Raw genomic sequence first — 19,061 nt, 5'->3', positions numbered from 1 at the left:
AAGGTTGGCAGAGCATAGCAGGCTGCTGAGCAACAACATGGTTACATGCAGGGTCCAAGCGTGCCATAGGCTAGAGACCATTCTCAAAGCTTCTCCTTATATACAGGAAGCAGACCACATACCCAAAGGCAGCTACTCAGCTGCTCCCAGTAGATTCTACCATGGCATTGATTACCAGTCTCATCATGGGGAATACTACATCCAGCTGCCCAGCCACTCAACCAGGCCCAGCCAAGTTTACACACAAACATAACCATCACAGGCTGTGACTCAATTAATGCAAGCAGCCTCTAAAAGCTGCAAAAGACAAGGAAACAGATGCTTTCTAGAGCTGCCGGAGGAAATGAAGTTCTGTTGACATTTTGTTTTTAAGGCTTCTGACCTCTGGAACTGTAAGATAATAAATTTATGTTGTTTTAAATTACTGTTTGTTACAGCAACAACGGAAAACTAATACACTCACAATATCCAGAGACGGCAAAATTATGGAGGGAAAAAGCATTCCCATACCCTGTTGGTGGGAGTGTACATTAATACTCCATGTATCACAGTTGTTAGTGGGCATTACCTTTAACCTAGCCTATCAATCATGGATGTCTGCAAACCTGTATACATATAAGGATGTGCAATGTAGAAGTATCAAAGGAGTGTAAATTTGAAACCATTTACATATTTATTTTTTGTAATTTTTTATTTTGAAAAAAATTTCAAATGTAAAGACAAGTTGTAAGATTAGCCAAAGAATTCCCACTTATCCTCCTATAGATTGTAACACTTTGCCTCATCTGCCTGATCGTTTTTTTCTTCCTGAATCACTAAATGCTTGTTAGTGGGGAATGAAATTATCATCCAGTTAAACTACACAATAAAATTTAAAGCAATACAGATCTATCTCAACTTGGCATCACATTCACTCATTTAGTCAACAAGTATTCTTCAAGGTGCTAATAACTCCATCAGCACCACCAAAATAAATAGGAAATTGGCATTATTAGAAATCACACTTGAGGTATGCATCAGGTATTCAGTCATTGCTGCAGCCTGCTAGTATTATTTTCTAACAACCTCGGCTATGTTTACCATGCCTCCCAGGCACAGAACATGTATATCCTATCCAGTGCCCATAACAACCCAGTAAAGTGATTCCTATCTCCATCTCACTGTCAGAAGCCCAAGGTGCAGAGAAAGTCAGAGTGGCTTCTTGGGGCCACACAGATAGTGGGGGCAATACCAGGTCTGGACCAGACCTCAGAAGCATCACAGAGAGTTCGCACACTCACGGGGTTCCTCCTGCTTCCACCTGATTTTAGGGCCATTTACCCTTTACCACCACAGTGACTTAGAAAATCAGACTTGCTCACTGACCCACCCCTGCTCAGATCATTTTATCTGATGGATCCTACTCTGCCCCACTTGAAGTTCACCGTAGGGACTAGAATATCTTAAGAGGGGGGTTGGGTGAGACACGGCAGGAGATCTGCTCCAAAGGCCCTTTCAGCTGATGGTTAAGATCAAGCAATCTGTTCCTGTATGTGTCCTTATCAACTTAATTCTATTCAGAAAATGGAAGAGACGGCAATGTGCATTCTGCTAAGTATGTCTCACTCAACACTCACGTGGTCCATTATAAACACAGCTTCTTCTTCCCATGTTAACATCAGACCTGAAAACTGAACTTGAACTGATTGCAGAGAGGAGCCACAGCACTTGATGCAAGAGGGGCACACATGGGTGAGTGGAAAACTCACTGCTCTGGGGAAGAGATGTGTGGTTTAGAGGAGCCCAGCCACAAATCTGCTGCATGGCCTCAGCACCTCAGCCCTTTCTCCAGGGCTCATTTGTGGATTCAGGAAGCTGGACTAGAATTACCTCAAAAGTGCCCTTCATGGGGGTCAGACTGCGGGAATACTTTCAGACTGTAGGTTATGCCTAAGGTATCTGAATGCCAACCAGAAGACTGGCGGTTCAGACCCACCAGCCACTCCTCGGAAGGAAAGTTGGGCAATCTACTTCCATAGTGATACCGCCTCGGGGTTGCTAGGAGTCAGATCCGACTCAATGGCAGTGAGTTTGGTTTTTTGGCTTGGTAGGTTATAGATGACATCTGGAAAGATGATCTGGTCCGCCTTTTCCCATCAAACAGATGCATCTAACCTTGTGAGGACCAATGACCAGTCCTTCGCATCTGAAAAATTGTCTGAACCTTCTGACGACTGATTAAATAGAAATATTTGCCCAGGATATTTTTATACACCACATAATAAAGAATATGGGGAGCTCTGAGGCCTCTCTTGGCTTTTAATTTTAAGTACTATCCGTTAAGAATCTTAAACATTCTTGAGAAACAGAAATATGCTAAGCTGCCAGTAATAACACATGACGTCTACAAACCTGCCTTACTCGGCATCAGACATGGAAGCCAACAGGCATTACCAAGGAATAACACATTAAGCCTTGCTTACAAGAAGCCCCAACTTCCATTTCCTGGTTGGCTGTTTTCACTCATATTGAACCCCCAGATGCTCAGAGTGCCCCACACAGCACACTTTCTCTTCAGAGTCTGTGATGACTTGGCAGTTTGTGGGAAGTGTGTCCTACCTGCCATCTCCTTTTCAAAAAAAGGCTGTATAAGCTCGCCAAATCTCGACTTGTCTGCTACCGCTTCCTTCAGCAGTTGCCCACAGCAGACTGGAGGAGAGAGGAACAGAAAGACACTGTTAAATTTTAAATAGAAGGAAGAATGAGGAAAAAAGAAACTTGAGTGCTGCCTTCTGGGAGGAAAAAAAAAAAAAGGTCACTGAAAAAAATATAAAAGAGTTTTTCTGTGTGGGTGTGTGTCCAAGTAAAAATAAATATCAAAAAGAACTGGGACATAAAAAAGAAGCTGAGGAGGAAGGTGTGGAATGAAAAAGAATGCATTTGGCAAAGAATGTATTAAAAATGAACTGAGCGAGGAAGACACTAATAAGGGATGTTGCCAACCAAGAAAATCCAGCAGGGCCTCAGTTACACCTGGAATTACTGAACTGTACTTGAAGCTCCCCAGGAAAAACGTTCAGAGCAAGAACTACCTAACTCATCGCTGAGTTATTTGCCACGAGAGCGCTCACATCATTATGACACAGGAAAGGGCAGGAAAGCATGTTGCCTCCACAGCCGTTCTGTTGTCAAGGCATTTCCATGGAACAGTGGGTCATGAAGTGGAGTCTACACTATATAATTAAGTTATATAATAAACAGACTAACACATATATTAAAAGGCACCATACTATAGTTGCCCTGCTATTCCTCTTTGGATGCATGCGCCCTGTAAGCAGGAGCCTTTCTATCATGCGTCTCACTACATCTCCAGCCCCAGGCCATGGCCAGCACACAGGAGGTATCAGTTGATAGATGCTGAATGATTAAACACAGATAACCATCTCCTTAAGGAATCCTGGCAGCACAATGGTTAAGCACTGAGCTGCTAACTGAAAGGTTGGCAATTTGAACCCATCTAGCAGCTCAGCAGGAGAAAGATCCAATCCCATAAAAATTACGGTTAAGAAAACCCTATAGGGCAGTTCTAGTTTGCCACACAGGGTCACTATAAGTCAAAAATTGACAGCACTAACAATGACGTTTATAATAGCTGTGTCAAAGTCCTTGTATGTTAATTCTATCATGTGTGTCCTCTCTTCATCTGATTCTATGGCCTGTTTTTTCTCTTGTATGTGTCACAATTTGCTTCTCTTTGCATGTCAAGTATTTTTTAATTACATGCTGGACATTGTGGATATTTCATTGTTGAGAGTCTGTATCGTGTGGTCTTGCTTTACAAAGTACTGTGTTAAATCATTACCCACTAGAGAGATGCAAATCAAAACAACCATGAGATACCATCTCACATCAGCATTAATACCAAAGTTCAACAAGACAGAAAATAACAAATGCTATGTATGAACTGCTGCATGGAAAATTAGTTTGCTCTGTAAACATTCACCCAAATCACAATAAAAATTAAAAGAACAAAAAAGAACAAATGCTGGCGAGGATGTGGAGAGATTGGGACTCTCATACACAGTTGTTGGGACTATGATACAACCACTGTGGAAGTCGGTATGGCAATTCCTTAAAAAGTTAGAAACAGAAACACCATTTGATCCAGCAATCTCATTACTAGGTATATATCCCAAAGAAGTGAGATGCAGGACATGGACAGATATATGCACACCCGTATTCATCACAGCACTATTCACAACAGCAAAAAATAGAAACAACCTAAGTGCCCATCAACCCAGGAATAGATAAACAAACTGTGGTACGTACACACAATGGAATGCCATGCAACCCTAAAGAATAATGTAGAATCTGCAAACCAACACATAATGTGGATGGACTTGGAGAACATTATGCTGAGTGAAATAAGTCAATCACAGGAGGACAAATATTGTATTAGTCCACTAGTATAAAAAGTCAAGGAAAAGTTTATATAAAGAAGGAAACTTTCTTTGATGGTTACTAGGGCTGGGAGGGGAAGAGAGGGAAAATTGCTAGGTAAGTTGGGGAGGGGGGAAATGTTGTTGTTGTTGTGTGCCGGTGAGTAGGACCCGACTCATAGTGACCCTCCTTGGGTTTCCGAGGCAGTATCACTATGGAAGTAGATTGCCCCATCTCCCTTCCGAGGAGTGGCTGGTGGGTTTGATATATATGTATGTATGTATGTATGTATGTATGTTTGTCAAAGATTATTGTTATCAGGGGTAGGAGGGAAGGGTATAGGGGAAGCTTTTGTTTGGGGGGCACTGAGTTTATGCTAATAGGTGCTGGGGTACTTTGGAAAATGATAGCAATAATAGTGGCATAACATGAAAAATGTAATCAATATCCCTGAGCTGTAAATGTGAAAGTGTTATGTTGGCAAATGTCTTGTTGTGTATGTTTTCATCATAATAAAAGTAAAATAAATAAATAATAAAATAAAAAAAAGAAGTATTGCATTAAAAAGAGTTGAGTTCTAACAGGCAGTTAATATATTACAGGATCAAACTGATACTGTTGAGACTTGTTTTTAGGCTTTGTTAAGGTAGGACTAAAACAGTCCTTACTCTAGGGTTAAAGGATCCCTACATTTAAGATGTGGGCTTTCTGAAGCCCCACCTGGATGTCTAGAGTATTCAGTAAGGTCTCTCCACTTTGGCTATCAGAATGCCACACTTCCTGGCACTGTGTAATCTTCATTCAGTTCACAGCTTCCCAGCAGCTGTCCTCTACCAGGCCTTGTGCAGTTACTCCCTATACATGTATAGTTTTGTATTGATCAAAGATTCAAGCAAACCTCCATGAATATTTCCACCAGAGGCTGGTGGCACAATGACTAAGTATTCGGCTGTTAACCCAAAGGTTGGCAGTTTGAACTCACCAGTGGCCCTGTGGGAGAAAAGACCCAGTGATCAAAGCTCTATCGGGATATTCTACTCTGTCACATGCAGTCACTATGAGTCAGAATTGACTTAATGGCACAGAACAACAACATTATAAATATGATTGAAACTTTAAAGAAAAATATAGGTAAAATGAGTGAACAGATAGGGAATCTCAAGAGAGAAACAGAAACTATAAAAGGAACCAGGTGAAAATTTTAGAACAAGATGATACCATATTTTAAATGGGGGAAAAAAAAATCACTGGATGGGCTCAGTGGCAGATTGTACACGGCAGATGAAAAGATAAGTGACTATGAAGATAGAAAAATGGCAAAGTATCCAAACTGAAGCAAGAGAGGAGGTTAAAGGACTGGAAAAAAAGGATAGTGCCTCAGGGACCCAGAAGACAATATCAAGCTGCCTAAAATAAATTAAATTGAAGTCTTAGAAGAAGGAACAAAAGTGGGAGGGAGACACAGATGAGAGAAAATTAGAATGAATGAAGCAAAAAAAAAAAATTTGAGAAAATAATGGCAGAATAATTTCCAAATATGATTAAAAATAGCCATCAAATCCAAAAATCTCTGAAATTCAAGCAGAATAAACACAATGAAAACCACACCTGTTTATCATAGTCAAAATATTGAAAACTAAGGATAAAGAGAAAATATTAAAAGCAGCCAGAGGGGGGAAAAGATGCATTATACATACAGAAACTGGTAAGAATAATGTCTGGCTTCTCATCAGAAGCAATGCAAGTCAGATACAATGGAGTGATACATTTAAAATGCTGAGAGAGAAAAAAACACTGTCAACATAGATTTCTACATCCAGCAAAAACATCCTTCAAAAATGAAGATGAAATAAAAACATTTCAGCCAGATGAAAGCGGATTTGTCATCAGCAGACTTGTACTACAAGAAATATTAAAGGAAGTTCTTTAGACTGAAAGAAAATGATATGAGATAGAAACCTGGATCTAAGGAGTGCTGATATGTGGGTAAATATAGAAGCCCTTTCCTCCCTCAGTCTTAATTTCTTATAAAGAAAAATAACTGTTTAAAGCAAAAATAATAACGATATATTGTTGGGCATATAACATATGTAGAAGTAGAATGTCTGATAGCAACAGTACAGAGGTTAAGAGCAAGGTAAATAGAAATACAGCACTGTAAGGTCCTTGTATTATGCATTGTGGGGTATAATATCAGTTCAAGATGAACTATGACAAGTTAAGGATGAATATCTGATCCCTAGAGCAACCACTAAGAAGCTCTGGTGGTGAAGTGGTTAAGGAATTTGGCTGCTAACCAAAAACTCAGTGGTTTAAACCTACCAGCCACTCCATAGAAGAAAAATGAGGCAATCTGCTTTCGTAAAGATTTACAGCCTTGAAAACCTAATGGGGTCGCTATGAGTTGGGATTGACTCAATGGCAGCAAGTTTGGTTTGGTCTGAGTGAGCAACCACTAACAAAGTAAAGCAAAGAAGTATTGCTAAAAAGGCAACAAAGGAAATAAAACAGAATACTAAAAAATATTTGATTAATCTGAAAGATGGCAGGAAAGGAGGAATAAAGAACACACAGAAATTAAATGGACTAAACACTTCAATTAAAAGGCAAAGACTATCGGACTGGATTTCTTAGAAAATAAGACCCAACTATTTAGTGTAAGAAACATATGTAGAGTATAAGACCATCATCTAGAATAAAAAGGATAGAAGCTATAACATGCAGATATTAATCATCAAAAAAGAGTGGCTACATTTACATCAGACAAAGCAGACTTCAAGAGAGTATTACTAGAAAGGCAGAGGGGCATTTCCTAATGATTAAGGGTCTTTAACCAAGACAAATTATATTATTTACATGCGCTTAATAACAAAGCCTCAAATTGCATTAAGGAAAATCTGGCAAAGAAATAGACAAATCCACAATCAGACTTGAAGATGTTAAAATGCCTCTCTCAGTAACTGTAATAATGAGTAGAGAGAAAATCAACAAGGATAGAGAAGGTGTGAAAATACTATTAAACATCTTATTCTAGTTAATATTTATAGAACACACATCCAACAATGGCAATATATACATTCTTTTCAAGTGCACATGAGCTCACCAATAAGGACCATAAAATCGTATTGATAAATTTCAAGAGATTAGAATCATATAGGGTATGTTATTTAACCACAATGGAATTAAATTAAAAATCAGTAACAAAAAAATCTGGAAAATCCCCAAATATTTGGAAAGTAAATAATACACTTCTAAATAATACATGGATCAAAAAAGAAATCACAAGGAATAACAGAAAATACCGTGAATTGAATGATAATGAAACACAACATATTAAAATGTTGTGTGATGCAGCTAAAGCAATACTTAGAGGAAAATGTGTAACTTTAAATGTTTATATTAGACAAGACTGGGTTAAATCCCTTGCCTACAACTACCTCTATAACATCCTATGGAGGAAATATTTTGTCTTCTCTCTCCTAAAGATTCCATGTCTGGAGAAATAAATTATTATAATCTTGCTCAAGATGATGAAAGAAGGCAAATGTCTTTTTGCAATGGGGCACAGGTGAGCTATCAAGGTTTTGGACAAGATCAGGCCTGGGCCTATGTTGGATCAGCCTGACTTCACTTTGCTCACTCTCCCTGAGCCCTGTAGGGTTCACCTGAACCCTTGAGTTCTTTTCTTACTTATTCTACATCTGACCCTCTCTGTCTACCCAGTAAAGTGCATTACATGCAACAGTGATTCAATAAATAATATGGATAGTATTTTTAAGTTGGAGATCTAAATGAAAATAATAATAAAAATAATCTGTAATAAAAATCTTTATAGTCATTTCTGATTGGAAAAATTAATTCATGCTCATTAAAAAAAAAATCAGAAGTGAATAATATACCACTCTCCAGGGAGAGCTACTTTGGTATACAGGTGGGTGTTCCCTCAAATTTTTTTCTGAGTATGTTGTTGTTGTTATGTGCAGTCGAGTTGGACCCGATTCATAGCAACCCCTCCTTGGGTTTCCGAGGTGGTATCACTACGGAAGTAGATTGCCCAACCTTCTTTCCGAGGAGTTGCTGGTGGGTTTGAACCGCCAGCCTTCTGGTTAGCAGTCAAATGCCTTAGACACTATGCTACCAGAGCTCTTTTTCTAAGTATAAACTAAAATATTTTTCTTTTTTTTTTTTCTTAAAAAAGTTATTTTTTTAGAGCAGTTTGAGGTTTAAAGGAAAACGGTGCAGAAAGTAAAAAGTTCTCATATATTCCATCTGCCAGCTACACACTCTTTCTCCTATCATTAACATCTTGAATTCTTGTGATATATTTGTTTCAGTTGATGAACAGTGTTGATATCTCACCTGTTTAAAATAAACACAAATGAGATTATTTGCTGAATACTGTTGGATGACTTGCTTTCTGCCCCCTCTCCCATTTAGCAATATGTCAGGAACATCAAGTCAATTTATAGGTTTCTTTTTAATAGCTGCCCAGAACTCCATTAAAAGGGGGTACTGCAATCAATGTATGGTGTTGTCAGAAGGCACCATCCCTGGAGAAGGATATTGTGCTTGGTAAAGGGCCGGGTCAGCGAAGAAGGGGAAGACCCTCCATGAGATGGACTGACGGTAGCTGCAACGATGGGCTCAGGCATAGCAAGAATTGTGAGGTGGGCACAGGACCGGGCAGTGTTTTATTCTGCACGGGGTCACTATGAGTCGGAGCCAACTCAAGGGCACTTAACAACAAAAACAATACTGTATTCGACTAACCCTCTTATTAACAGAGTTTGGTGTTGCCTCTATTTCTCATTATTCAGTCTTTACATTTCTCATCGAGTATATGAGTGTTTGAGTAGAATAAAATCCTAGGAGTGAAATATCAGGTCAAAGGATTTGCACAGTTAGCATTTTAAGCAATAGTGGCCTTTAACTTTCAAGAAGGTTGTGCTCATTTATCTTCCCACCAAATGTAAATGAGATTCTTTCAATAAACTTGTCAAAGTTGGGTTGGTTGTTGATGTTTTCCCGTGACTTAGAGATTCATAAAAGTGAAGATTAGAACCAAGTCAGGGGGTGTCCACAGGGTAGCTGGCATTCTCAGAGCTTCCAGATTCAGACAGCTCTCTGCAGAAAAATCCCAACAGCGCAGTGAACATCTCTTCAAAACTTAGAGCTTTTCTGCTGATTTACTTAAATCTCATGATATCTTGTATTTACCAAGAACAACATTGAGAAATGTGAAATTTCTGAGTTAGTCTCCAAATGCTCAATTATCTAAAACAGTCCCAACATGGATAACTGACTATCTGTAAAGGAAAAACCATGATGGCTTTTTAATTTTCATTTCTGGAAAAATCTAGGCAGGTAATTTCATTTCTTTGTAATTGGTGCATGCAGTGAAAACAACTGAAATTAAAAAATACTTTTCTTGAATGAGTCTCTGTCTAAACAAAATACAGTAAGGTGACAATTATTTAAATGTTGCTTTTCAGATCCTCTGCCATTAATGGACTTGCCACAGCAACTTTTCACATTCCTTCACATAACAATAAATGCAGACATTTTAACAAATACATGGGTGTAACTGCAATTAGACTGCTGTTCACTCTTAACAAAGAAGCCATCCTTACCCATAGCTGGGAATTGAATTTTGTAATATTCCTAACAGGCACAATCAAAAGGAGAAGGAATTATTTGAATAATTCTATTGATTGTTTGTTTTTAAAAAACCACTGATATCAAGGAAAGCAAATTTTCACCCTAAAGGGTGCAGATTATTTTCCCATACTAATTATAGTCACAAGGAGCTCCCGTAGCACAATGGTTAAAATGCTCAGATATTAATCAAAAGGTTGGTGGTTTGAACCCACCAGCTGTGTCGCAGGAAAAAGATATGGCAGTCCACTTCCATAAAGATGACAGCATTGGAAACCCTATAGAGCACTTCCACTCTGTCCTCTAGGGTTGCTATGAGTCAGACTCGGGTTGCTATGAGTCAGACTCAAATTACTGCGATGGGTTTGGTTTTTTGGTTTAATTAGATTTGCAGAATAGTTGTTCTATTCTCCATCATTTTATAGGTGTGTTTTTGTCACTGATTTTTGGCTAATCTCAGTGACCTTGGAATTTTAAGTTGGAGATCTAAATGAAAAGCATTTTTATTCAAAACCTTGATCTTTCTGAGACTCTCTCTCTCTATATATGTATGTATATATGTATATAAGGAGCTCTGGTGGCATAGTGCCTAAGGCATTTGACTGCTAACCAGAAGTATGGCAGTTCAAATGCACCAGCTGCTCTGTGGGAAGAAGATGAGGCAATCTATTTCCATAAAGATTTAAAGCCTTGGAAACCCAGTAGGGGTCAGAATCAACTCGATGGCAGTGGGTTTGGTTTTCTGTGGGGTGCGTGTGTGTGTATTCATGTATGTATGTATCAGATATATTTGTATGGTGTGCACATACAATTTTGGGGCCATATATATGTATATTTATTTATTTGGGGATGCAGGCTTCACATTTGCTTAGTTAATAAAGCAGAAGTTGTTTAATTTGTGGAGTGTCTGGGGGAGCTGTGCCTTAAACGTCCCTGAGTGAACTGTGTGTACAATTTCTTCCTCCTTTCCAACCCTTTATCCTCTTGAAGGCAGGCTGGCATCCAGGATCGCCTGGGACCACCCTGGAAAAGACCTGGAGAGCTGATTTCAATTTTTTCTCTCCTCCTGGTAAAATATTTATTCAAACTGTGCAGAGTGAGAAGTCTTCCTCTGGTTCAGAAATTGTTTGCCTATAAACACACTGACCTGGGTTGGGGGAGCCAAGTGAGATGAGAGAAAATAAATAAACAGCAGATCCATATTCTGCAAGAGCTGTGGCTTCAAGGGAAAATGCAGAGGCTAGAAGGAAGTACCTCTGGTGTACAACACAGAAAAACCACCGCTCCAAAGGATATATGAAATGATGACTAGAAAATGGTCCAGCTCTTTGAGCTGCAGACATGTTTTTAAAGGTTAACGTTTTTATGGCAATATTGCTCATAAGGAAAAAAAATCACATCCCTGGAAAGATGAATTAACTGAAAATTGTTAAGAGCAGATAGCAAGAGAGATAAACAATACTGATCTCCCCACCCTCTCTACCACAGAACTCTTGGGAAGGCAGAGGGCCACCGTCAGGGCACTCACCGTTGATAAGGCCATATTTCTGCGCCAAGAGGGCGGCCTGCAGACTTTTCCCACTGCCCACAGGTCCACAAAGCAGCACTCGCGGGGTGAAAGGGGCATTAGATCGATGGTTGCTTTGGACATAGGTCAGAGCTGGAAAGAGAGGATTGAGGATAATAAAGCCTGGTCCTAAATACAGGGAAGCCAGCTTACCACACCTTTGCTTTAGCTCTTTTAATGACAGCAATTATTTCTGTCTTTTACAACAGCATGGAAACCCTCTGTGTGTCTGCTGAGAGGCCACAGGGTGAAGCTGCAGAAGAAAGAATTACACTTCAGGCCTCAGTGCTAAGGTGGGAAGGAGGCGATTAAATCTGCAGAAGCCACCCCTCTGAGCACTGCCCTGGAATTCCTCAAAAACAGCATGAGCGTCCCTCATTCCCTCCTGGTTGAACTAGTGCTGGGTGTGTTGTAGCTGGGAGGCTGGTCCTGGGATACAAGACACGTGCAGCATGGGCTTGGGATGTTTCCAAACTGAATGAGGGCTGAGCCTCTAACCTGAAGCCTTGGGACTAGGCTGGCCTCTGGGGGGAGGTTCACCTTGGCTTTCTGCTGCTCACACCGAGTGTCAGATACAGGCTTTGATAAATGTGTCAGGCCGAGTGGGGCTTAGCACACGGGAACTTCTAAAGGACTCAGGAATTGGTGGAGAGTAATTTGTGCAGCTACACTCCAGTGACACCAACTTTGCTGCAAATCTCCAAAGAGGCAGTGATCAAATAGGTCACTGGAATGGGCAGATTTAGCCGCATGGCCCTGACCTGTGGTGTGCTCCTGGCATTTGATGAACAAAGAGAAGTGGAAAGACAGAGGTGAGTGTCTCTAGCAATAAAGCTGCCCACACCGTGGGGATACTGGATGTCAAGAAGTCACAGGGAAACAACTACCAAACATCAAACCAGGTCACCTCCCACCTGGGGAGTGAGAGCAGGCTGATTAGGCCATAAAAGGGCAGCCATTCCGGCACCGGAGCAAGGAGAGCTGAGGCTGCAAGCCAGTGTCAGCCTCCCCTACCCCCAGCAGGCCTACATCAAAGCAGAGTCTCCTTCCCCAGGCCTAGCTTCCTGCAGGGACTCAGGCCATCCTGAGCCTGGGTGGCCCTGTTACACTTTGCTGCCAATCTACCTTTCAATGGATTCTGTCCTGGGCAAGGGGCTAAGCCAATACACCCACCTTCAGGAACTCCGCCACCTTAAAACTATTTACAGGTGTGGCAGGATTTTTCAACCGCAGCACTACTGACATTTTGGGCTGGATGATCCTTTGTTGTGGGGAGTTATCCTGTGCACTACAGGGTGTTGAACAGCATCCCTGGCACCTATCCATCAGATGCTAGTACCAACACCCGAAAGGTGTGACAACTGAAAATATCTCCAGGTACGGCCAAATGTCCCCTTGGAGGGGAGGGGGGAAATTATCCCTAGTTGAGAACTGCTGGAATATGTTCATTGTGAAAATTCTGAAGTCTGGAATCTTTGTGGGATTTTTTAACTGAATGAATCATTGTTGTTGTTGTTATGTGCCGTCGAGTCCGCCCTGACTCATAGCGACCCCTCCTTGGGTTTCCGAGGTGGTATCACTACAGAAGTAGATTGCCCCATCTTCCTTCCGAGGAGTGGCTGGTGGGTTTGAACCACCAGCCTTCTGGTTAGCAGTCAAGTGCCTTAGGCACTATGCTACCAGAGCTCCCATAAAGAATCATTAGAGATACTATATACTCTCCTTGGAGAGAACAATCATGGGAGAAAGAAGGGCTGCTTATGCACAGGGAGACAGCTCAGGGGGCAGAAGTCCATGGAGGGATGGACACAGGGAAGAGGTAAGTATGGGGAGGAAGTGGGAGGGGAGCTGTTGCATCGTGGTAAACTGTGGTCAATGTCATGAGACAAAATATATATGAACTGCTATATGGAAAGTGAATTTGCTCTGTAAATCTTCACCCAAATCACATACACACACACAAAAAAAAATCATGAGAGACACTATAATCCTCTCTTCCTAGCACCAAAAGCACAGGGAGGTTAACAGACTGGGTTTGTGATCATGATGATGATCACGAACCCAGTACTATCATCATCGATAGCCTTTATCCATTTCTAAGCCAAACATCCTCTCATTTAATGGGTTCGACAATCCCATGAGAGAAGTGTTATTCTTGTCTCCATTTTACAGAGGAGTAAACTGGGCTCAGAGAATTGGCAGAGCTGTGGCAACTGTCCTGACCCCATTGCCAGGTGTCACATTTTCTCCCAGTGTGAGAAACTTGAAGGAAGCCCCCCAAGCAAGCTCTCTATTCTCAGACCTTCATAACCCAATGCATCTGAAAAGCACAAATACTACAGGCAAAGCAGCCCGCTTACAAATGGTGCTTAATCTACAGTAAATAACTAAGTTAATTAGAAGTAATGATCCCCTAGACAGTCTCAACATCTAATTATTCTTTCAAAAAATATGTGGTTGCTGGATGCACTGCAGAGAGATTAAAAAACAACACAGAGAGAATTTTGCATTTCAATTTTCAATTTATCTGTCTGCATTATTAATTAATAATAATTAATATTCAGACACTCACATTTTTATTTACAATTCCAGGCATGAATTCTTTATGAACGATCATATGAACTTTTAAATTTAATTAAGTAATTTAGAAGTAATTAATGTGTAAATTTGAAATCATGGCATAAGATAAATGTTGTGGTTGTTTATCTTAAGAGTGTAGTGTTTGCTACTAAAGACCCTTCCGAGATGCAAAAATGCTTATAAATTATAAGCCATCATGAGCCTGGCATTTTTTAAAGTAGCGTTATTTCCTAGATATCCATCTGTTGATTTGATTGCCCCTTCAGAGAGCGAGGCCACACCACAGGCACCACCCAGGCAGAACCACATTTCTGAGCTCTTGGCAAAGCCAAAGCGCCTATCCCACAAGCCCTCTCACAGCTGAGGGCCAGTGAAAAGGCCAGGCCAGGCCTGAAATCTGAGTCCAAGGAGTGCAGAACCACCTCCCACTAAGACAAAACTAGTCCTTGAGAGACTTGAGAGAATGTACAAGAAAAGGACTGGGTAAGCTGGTAAGTGTCTTAAGCAGCTGTGGTGGTGTTTTCACTGTGTCAAAACAGCTGCATTTACCTGGCATAACAAGGAAGGAAACAACTGGATTTTCAGACGAGGGAAGCTTAGCAAGACCTTTAGAAATTATACAGCTATTTGGGGATAGAAATATTGGAAGCTTCCCTTGCTTTTTGACAGGCTGTTGAAGAAGAATATTGAATACTGAAGAAGAATATGAAGAATAGCAATAATATGTGATGGTTACTGAGCCATTTCTCTGAACCAGTACTGGGTTCATGGTTTGCAGAATCTTATTTAATCCTCACCTACAGCTGTAAGGTAGACAGGATTTTTTGTTCCCATTTTAGAGATGACAAAACTGAGGCTCAGAGGGGTGAAGAGAGTTTCTGAAGATGGCATATCTAGCATGTGGCAGAGGTTAGATTTGAACACAGATCATTTGATCCCAAAGTCTCAGGGCTCAACCATCACATACCACCTCCCCCCGCCATACACACCTCACAGAGGCCTACTTCAGCCTATTTCCTGCTGTGAATATTTGTTATTACTCTGGACAGCAAGAGCAGAGATGCTGCTTTGCTCTGCTCCAAATGGACTCACAACACCTGAGTTGTGTTGTGGTGTTTCTGGAGCCTTAGGGTAGGGAGGATTGTTGTTGCTTTTTTAAAAATCTTTATACAATTCCTCTCCCTTCTCTCTCATGGTCAGGGTAAAACTCTTTGCTACCATGACCCTCACACCCCAACCCTCACCTCTTCTCCTCCACCCCCATCACTTTCAAATCAGCTATGGGTCAGAAATCTGACCACCCCTCAGTGCACAGCAATAAGCCAGGGTCTCCGAGTGGGCCACTCCCCGAGACCCTCCATGCTTTATTGGGCAGGGAATCTGGGCCATCTATGATGTCTAGACTGGATTCCCAGAGTCCGCAGCACATCCTAGACACTGGCCATTGCCACAGCAGATGATGTCTGGATAAGGACGGTGGAGGTGTATGGTAACCCTGCTCCTTGGATGTGTGTCTAGGGAGGGGATCTAGGAGACATCCAAGCGAAGCTGCCCATTTGTGTTTACCCTGGTAGAAGACATCCACACACGGCTGGTCAGAACTGATGACTTTGAGGATTTTGGGGTAAGAAGGCATGATCCGGACAATGTTCCTGTGATATTCCAGCAGTCTCTGAGCCGTCTCCAGCTCTGAGATACCCTCTGGTGCTATCAGTCGGTTCTGGATCTCAGATTCCGGAGGCCAGTCAAAAGTGGTGTGATAAATCTCTGCAATGGAGAGGGGTTCAGTCAGAATCACCATATTCAAGCTGCAGCTGAGGTGACCTACTGCATCTGGCCTGGGAGCTTGCTATCCCGGAAGCCAAACCTGTGGCTAGGGTGGCCGACCATGATGGGTGCAATCGCCTAACCCCAGCAACGCAGGATATGCTGCTCTGGTGAAATCTGCCCTCATTACTCCTTAAAATAACAACATAATGATAATGACACTCAGCACAACAGCAACAGAGGCAACTGTGATTTTTTTTTTTTGAGCACTTATTCTGGGCTAGCATTCTGCAGCTCCCATCTGCAAACCCTGATTTCACCCTTGTTGTTGTTGTTGTTTGCCATCGAGTCGGCCCCGACTCATAGCGACCCCTCCTTGGGTTTCCAAGGCAGTATCACTACGGAAGTAGATTGCCCAACCTTCCTTCTGAGGAGTGTTCCTTCTGAGGAGTGGCTGGTGGGTTTGAACCGCCAGCCTTCTGGTTAGCAGTCAAGTGCCTTAGGCACTACGCTGCCAGAGCTCCTGATTTCATCCTTACAGCAATCCTATCATATGGTAGATTCTCAGTGTTTCCATCCCCATGTACAGATGAGAAAACTGAGTCCCAGAGATGCTGGGCAACTCATGCCATGTCATGCAGCTAGAATGAGCAAGGCCAGGGAACCATGACCTTCAAAGCCTAAGCCCAGGAGGTCAAGAGCACTCTTCCCCCATCTGACGAATGCCCGTTTTTGAAGACCGAGCTCAAGGTTCCCGTCCCCTGCAGCATTTGCCAGTTCTCCCAGATAACCCCCATTCCTCGTTCTTGTAGCTACCCATGATGCAGCACGCATCACAAAGAACGAGGGATGCAGAGTTTGTCCCAAAGAGACTGAGACAGGTTCCCTGGTTCCTGTGTGTGGCCTCAAGCCAGGAGATGGCTTCATCAGAGAGTAGGACCAAAGCCCAGGTGCCAGGTACCGTGGCCCATGTCCTAGTCTAGTTCTGCCATGCTCCTTGGCCAATCTCTCAGGGCCTCTGCTTCTTCATCTGCTCAGATTTAAAATCTCCCAAGTGTCTTTCAGCTCAGATCCAGCCTGTGGCATTTGAGCCTCAGTTTGCCTACGTCGCCTCTCAGGAACCCTCTGCTTATGCCTGGAACATAGTAAGTGCTCAATAAGTGGTTGGTGCTGGTGTCACTGTGATTATTTCTGAAACCATCAAAGAGAGCAGGGAGGGATGCTTATAGATGGCCGTACCTCCAGTCTGAGGGTCGATTCTCTTTCCCACGTTTCTCTCAATCAGGACTGTGTCTGGTGCGCTCAGAACAACTGGGCAGAGGAGAAAAGGAGCATGGTGAGCAGCCAAGGCCAGACCGCTGAATCTCATAAACTTGTTGATGTGTCTGTTGCTACGTAATGACATTAAAGTAACAATTCTCATCCCTGTGAATTCCTAAAGGGAAGGTCTTTTAAGCACCAAAACACAAAGAACACAATCTCAGGAGAGAAGCCCCCTCCTGCATGGTATGCTTTTAGCTTCATAAAAATTCACTGTGCCACTTTTCTTTTCTTCCTTTGCCACAAGCCCATCAAACCTTCATCTCAGATGGAGCCTAGACTAAGGATGGGTGCAGGGAAGACTGTGATATAGATCGGGGGGTCACTCACTCACTCTGTCTGTCTCTCATGGGGACAAGGGGCTGCAGCTCAGGTGGGAGGGCTCGAGCAAGGAGGCTACTCACTAACGTGTCTGGGGGTGATCCCGACGGTCTGGATCACCAGAGCCTGCTCCCGTGTTTCAGGGATACCGTCCAGAATCCAGCCCTATACAGAGAATGTGTAAAGATGTTCATTTTTAAAAAAGATATTTTGGGATTATTATAAAAGGAAAATAATTGCTTCATAGAAAGACAAGAACTTTTAAGACAGAAGAATATAAATGTCTCTGATAATGGCATCACCCTTATAACTACTCTCATATTTTGATATACCTTTCTAATCTCATGTTATAACAGACATATTTTGTGTTGATTTTTTCTACCAGTCATTATACCTACCACATGCATTTTTGTCATACTAGCATACCTCTTCATTGCCACTATTTTAAATTACTGTATAGTGTTCCACCAAGTAATCATGCCCGAATTACTTAACTACTTCTTGCTACTAAACAGTTCAATGGCTAACAATTTTTTCCCCCACAGAAGTGAGTTCAGTTCCAGTTCTGAAGGGTAACTAGGGGCCATAGTCTCAGGAGTCTCACCAGGATCTATCAGACCAGCAAACCTGGTCTTATTTTTATTTTTTAATGATTTTGACTTTTGTTCCACATTGTTCTCCTACTCTATCCAGGATCTCCTGCACTGATCCCCTTCTGAGTGGTTGACAGTGGTAGCCAGCACCATCTAGTCCTTCTGGTCTCATACTCATATAGGCTGAGGATCACATGGTCTACTAGTCCCCTGGATTAATTGTTTCCATGCGTCTTTGGTTTTCTTCATTCTTCCTTGCTCTGGACAAGGAGAGATCCATCACTGCATCTAGATAGCTGCTTATAAACTTTTAAGACCCCAGTCACTACTCACCAAAGTAGGATGGAGAACAATGTTTTTGTGTAGTATGTTATGTCAATTGAGCTTGATGTGCCCTGAGACCATGGTCCTGAGCCCACAGGTCCAATTACTTGCTCCCTCAGGGTAGCCAGCAGTGGCTAATAAGCCACCACAACCTTGTTGCTTGTCAGCTCTACTATACACTCAGACATTCTCACAGCACATACAAATACGCATGTAGCAACATCATCTGCCAACCCTATACACGGTCATGGGCACACTCCCCCTGCCTAGACATACCTGATCATTCAGCTGGTGGTTAACAATTTTCACTACCATAAATAACACTGTGATTAACATCTTTGTGCATATAGCTTGTTCTGGTTACCTAGTGCCAGTCTGACAGGAACATACTACAAATGGGATGGCTTGAACAAACAGGAGTTTATTCTCTCACAGTTTGGAGGCTTTAAGTCCAAGTTCAAAGTGCCAGGCTCTAGGGGCTGGGTGAAAGCCCCTCAACCTTGGGGTCCAGCTCT

At 42.0% G+C, this 19,061-nt stretch overlaps 1 protein-coding gene across 1 annotated transcript in view; it reads right to left on the bottom strand.

Annotated features, from left to right (window-relative positions):
• Nucleotides 1–19,061, bottom strand: part of AK8 (adenylate kinase 8) — a 231,705-nt gene that overhangs the window by 132,745 nt on the left and 79,899 nt on the right. The window contains exons 6-10 of the mRNA XM_007944198.1: nt 17,713–17,794; nt 17,228–17,299; nt 15,788–15,988; nt 11,603–11,734; nt 2,599–2,688 (exon numbers count right to left, since the gene is read on the bottom strand). Of these exons, the coding sequence (XP_007942389.1) occupies nt 2,599–2,688; nt 11,603–11,734; nt 15,788–15,988; nt 17,228–17,299; nt 17,713–17,794 (577 nt within the window). The remainder of the gene's footprint in view (nt 1–2,598; nt 2,689–11,602; nt 11,735–15,787; nt 15,989–17,227; nt 17,300–17,712; nt 17,795–19,061) is intronic.

The sequence above is a fragment of the Orycteropus afer genome, unplaced genomic scaffold, assembly GCF_000298275.1.
Source record: "Orycteropus afer afer isolate SDZICR_OR568_19922 unplaced genomic scaffold, OryAfe1.0 scaffold00123, whole genome shotgun sequence".
Classification (NCBI taxonomy): domain Eukaryota; kingdom Metazoa; phylum Chordata; class Mammalia; order Tubulidentata; family Orycteropodidae; genus Orycteropus; species Orycteropus afer.
This window is presented reverse-complemented; position numbering and strand designations above follow the sequence as displayed.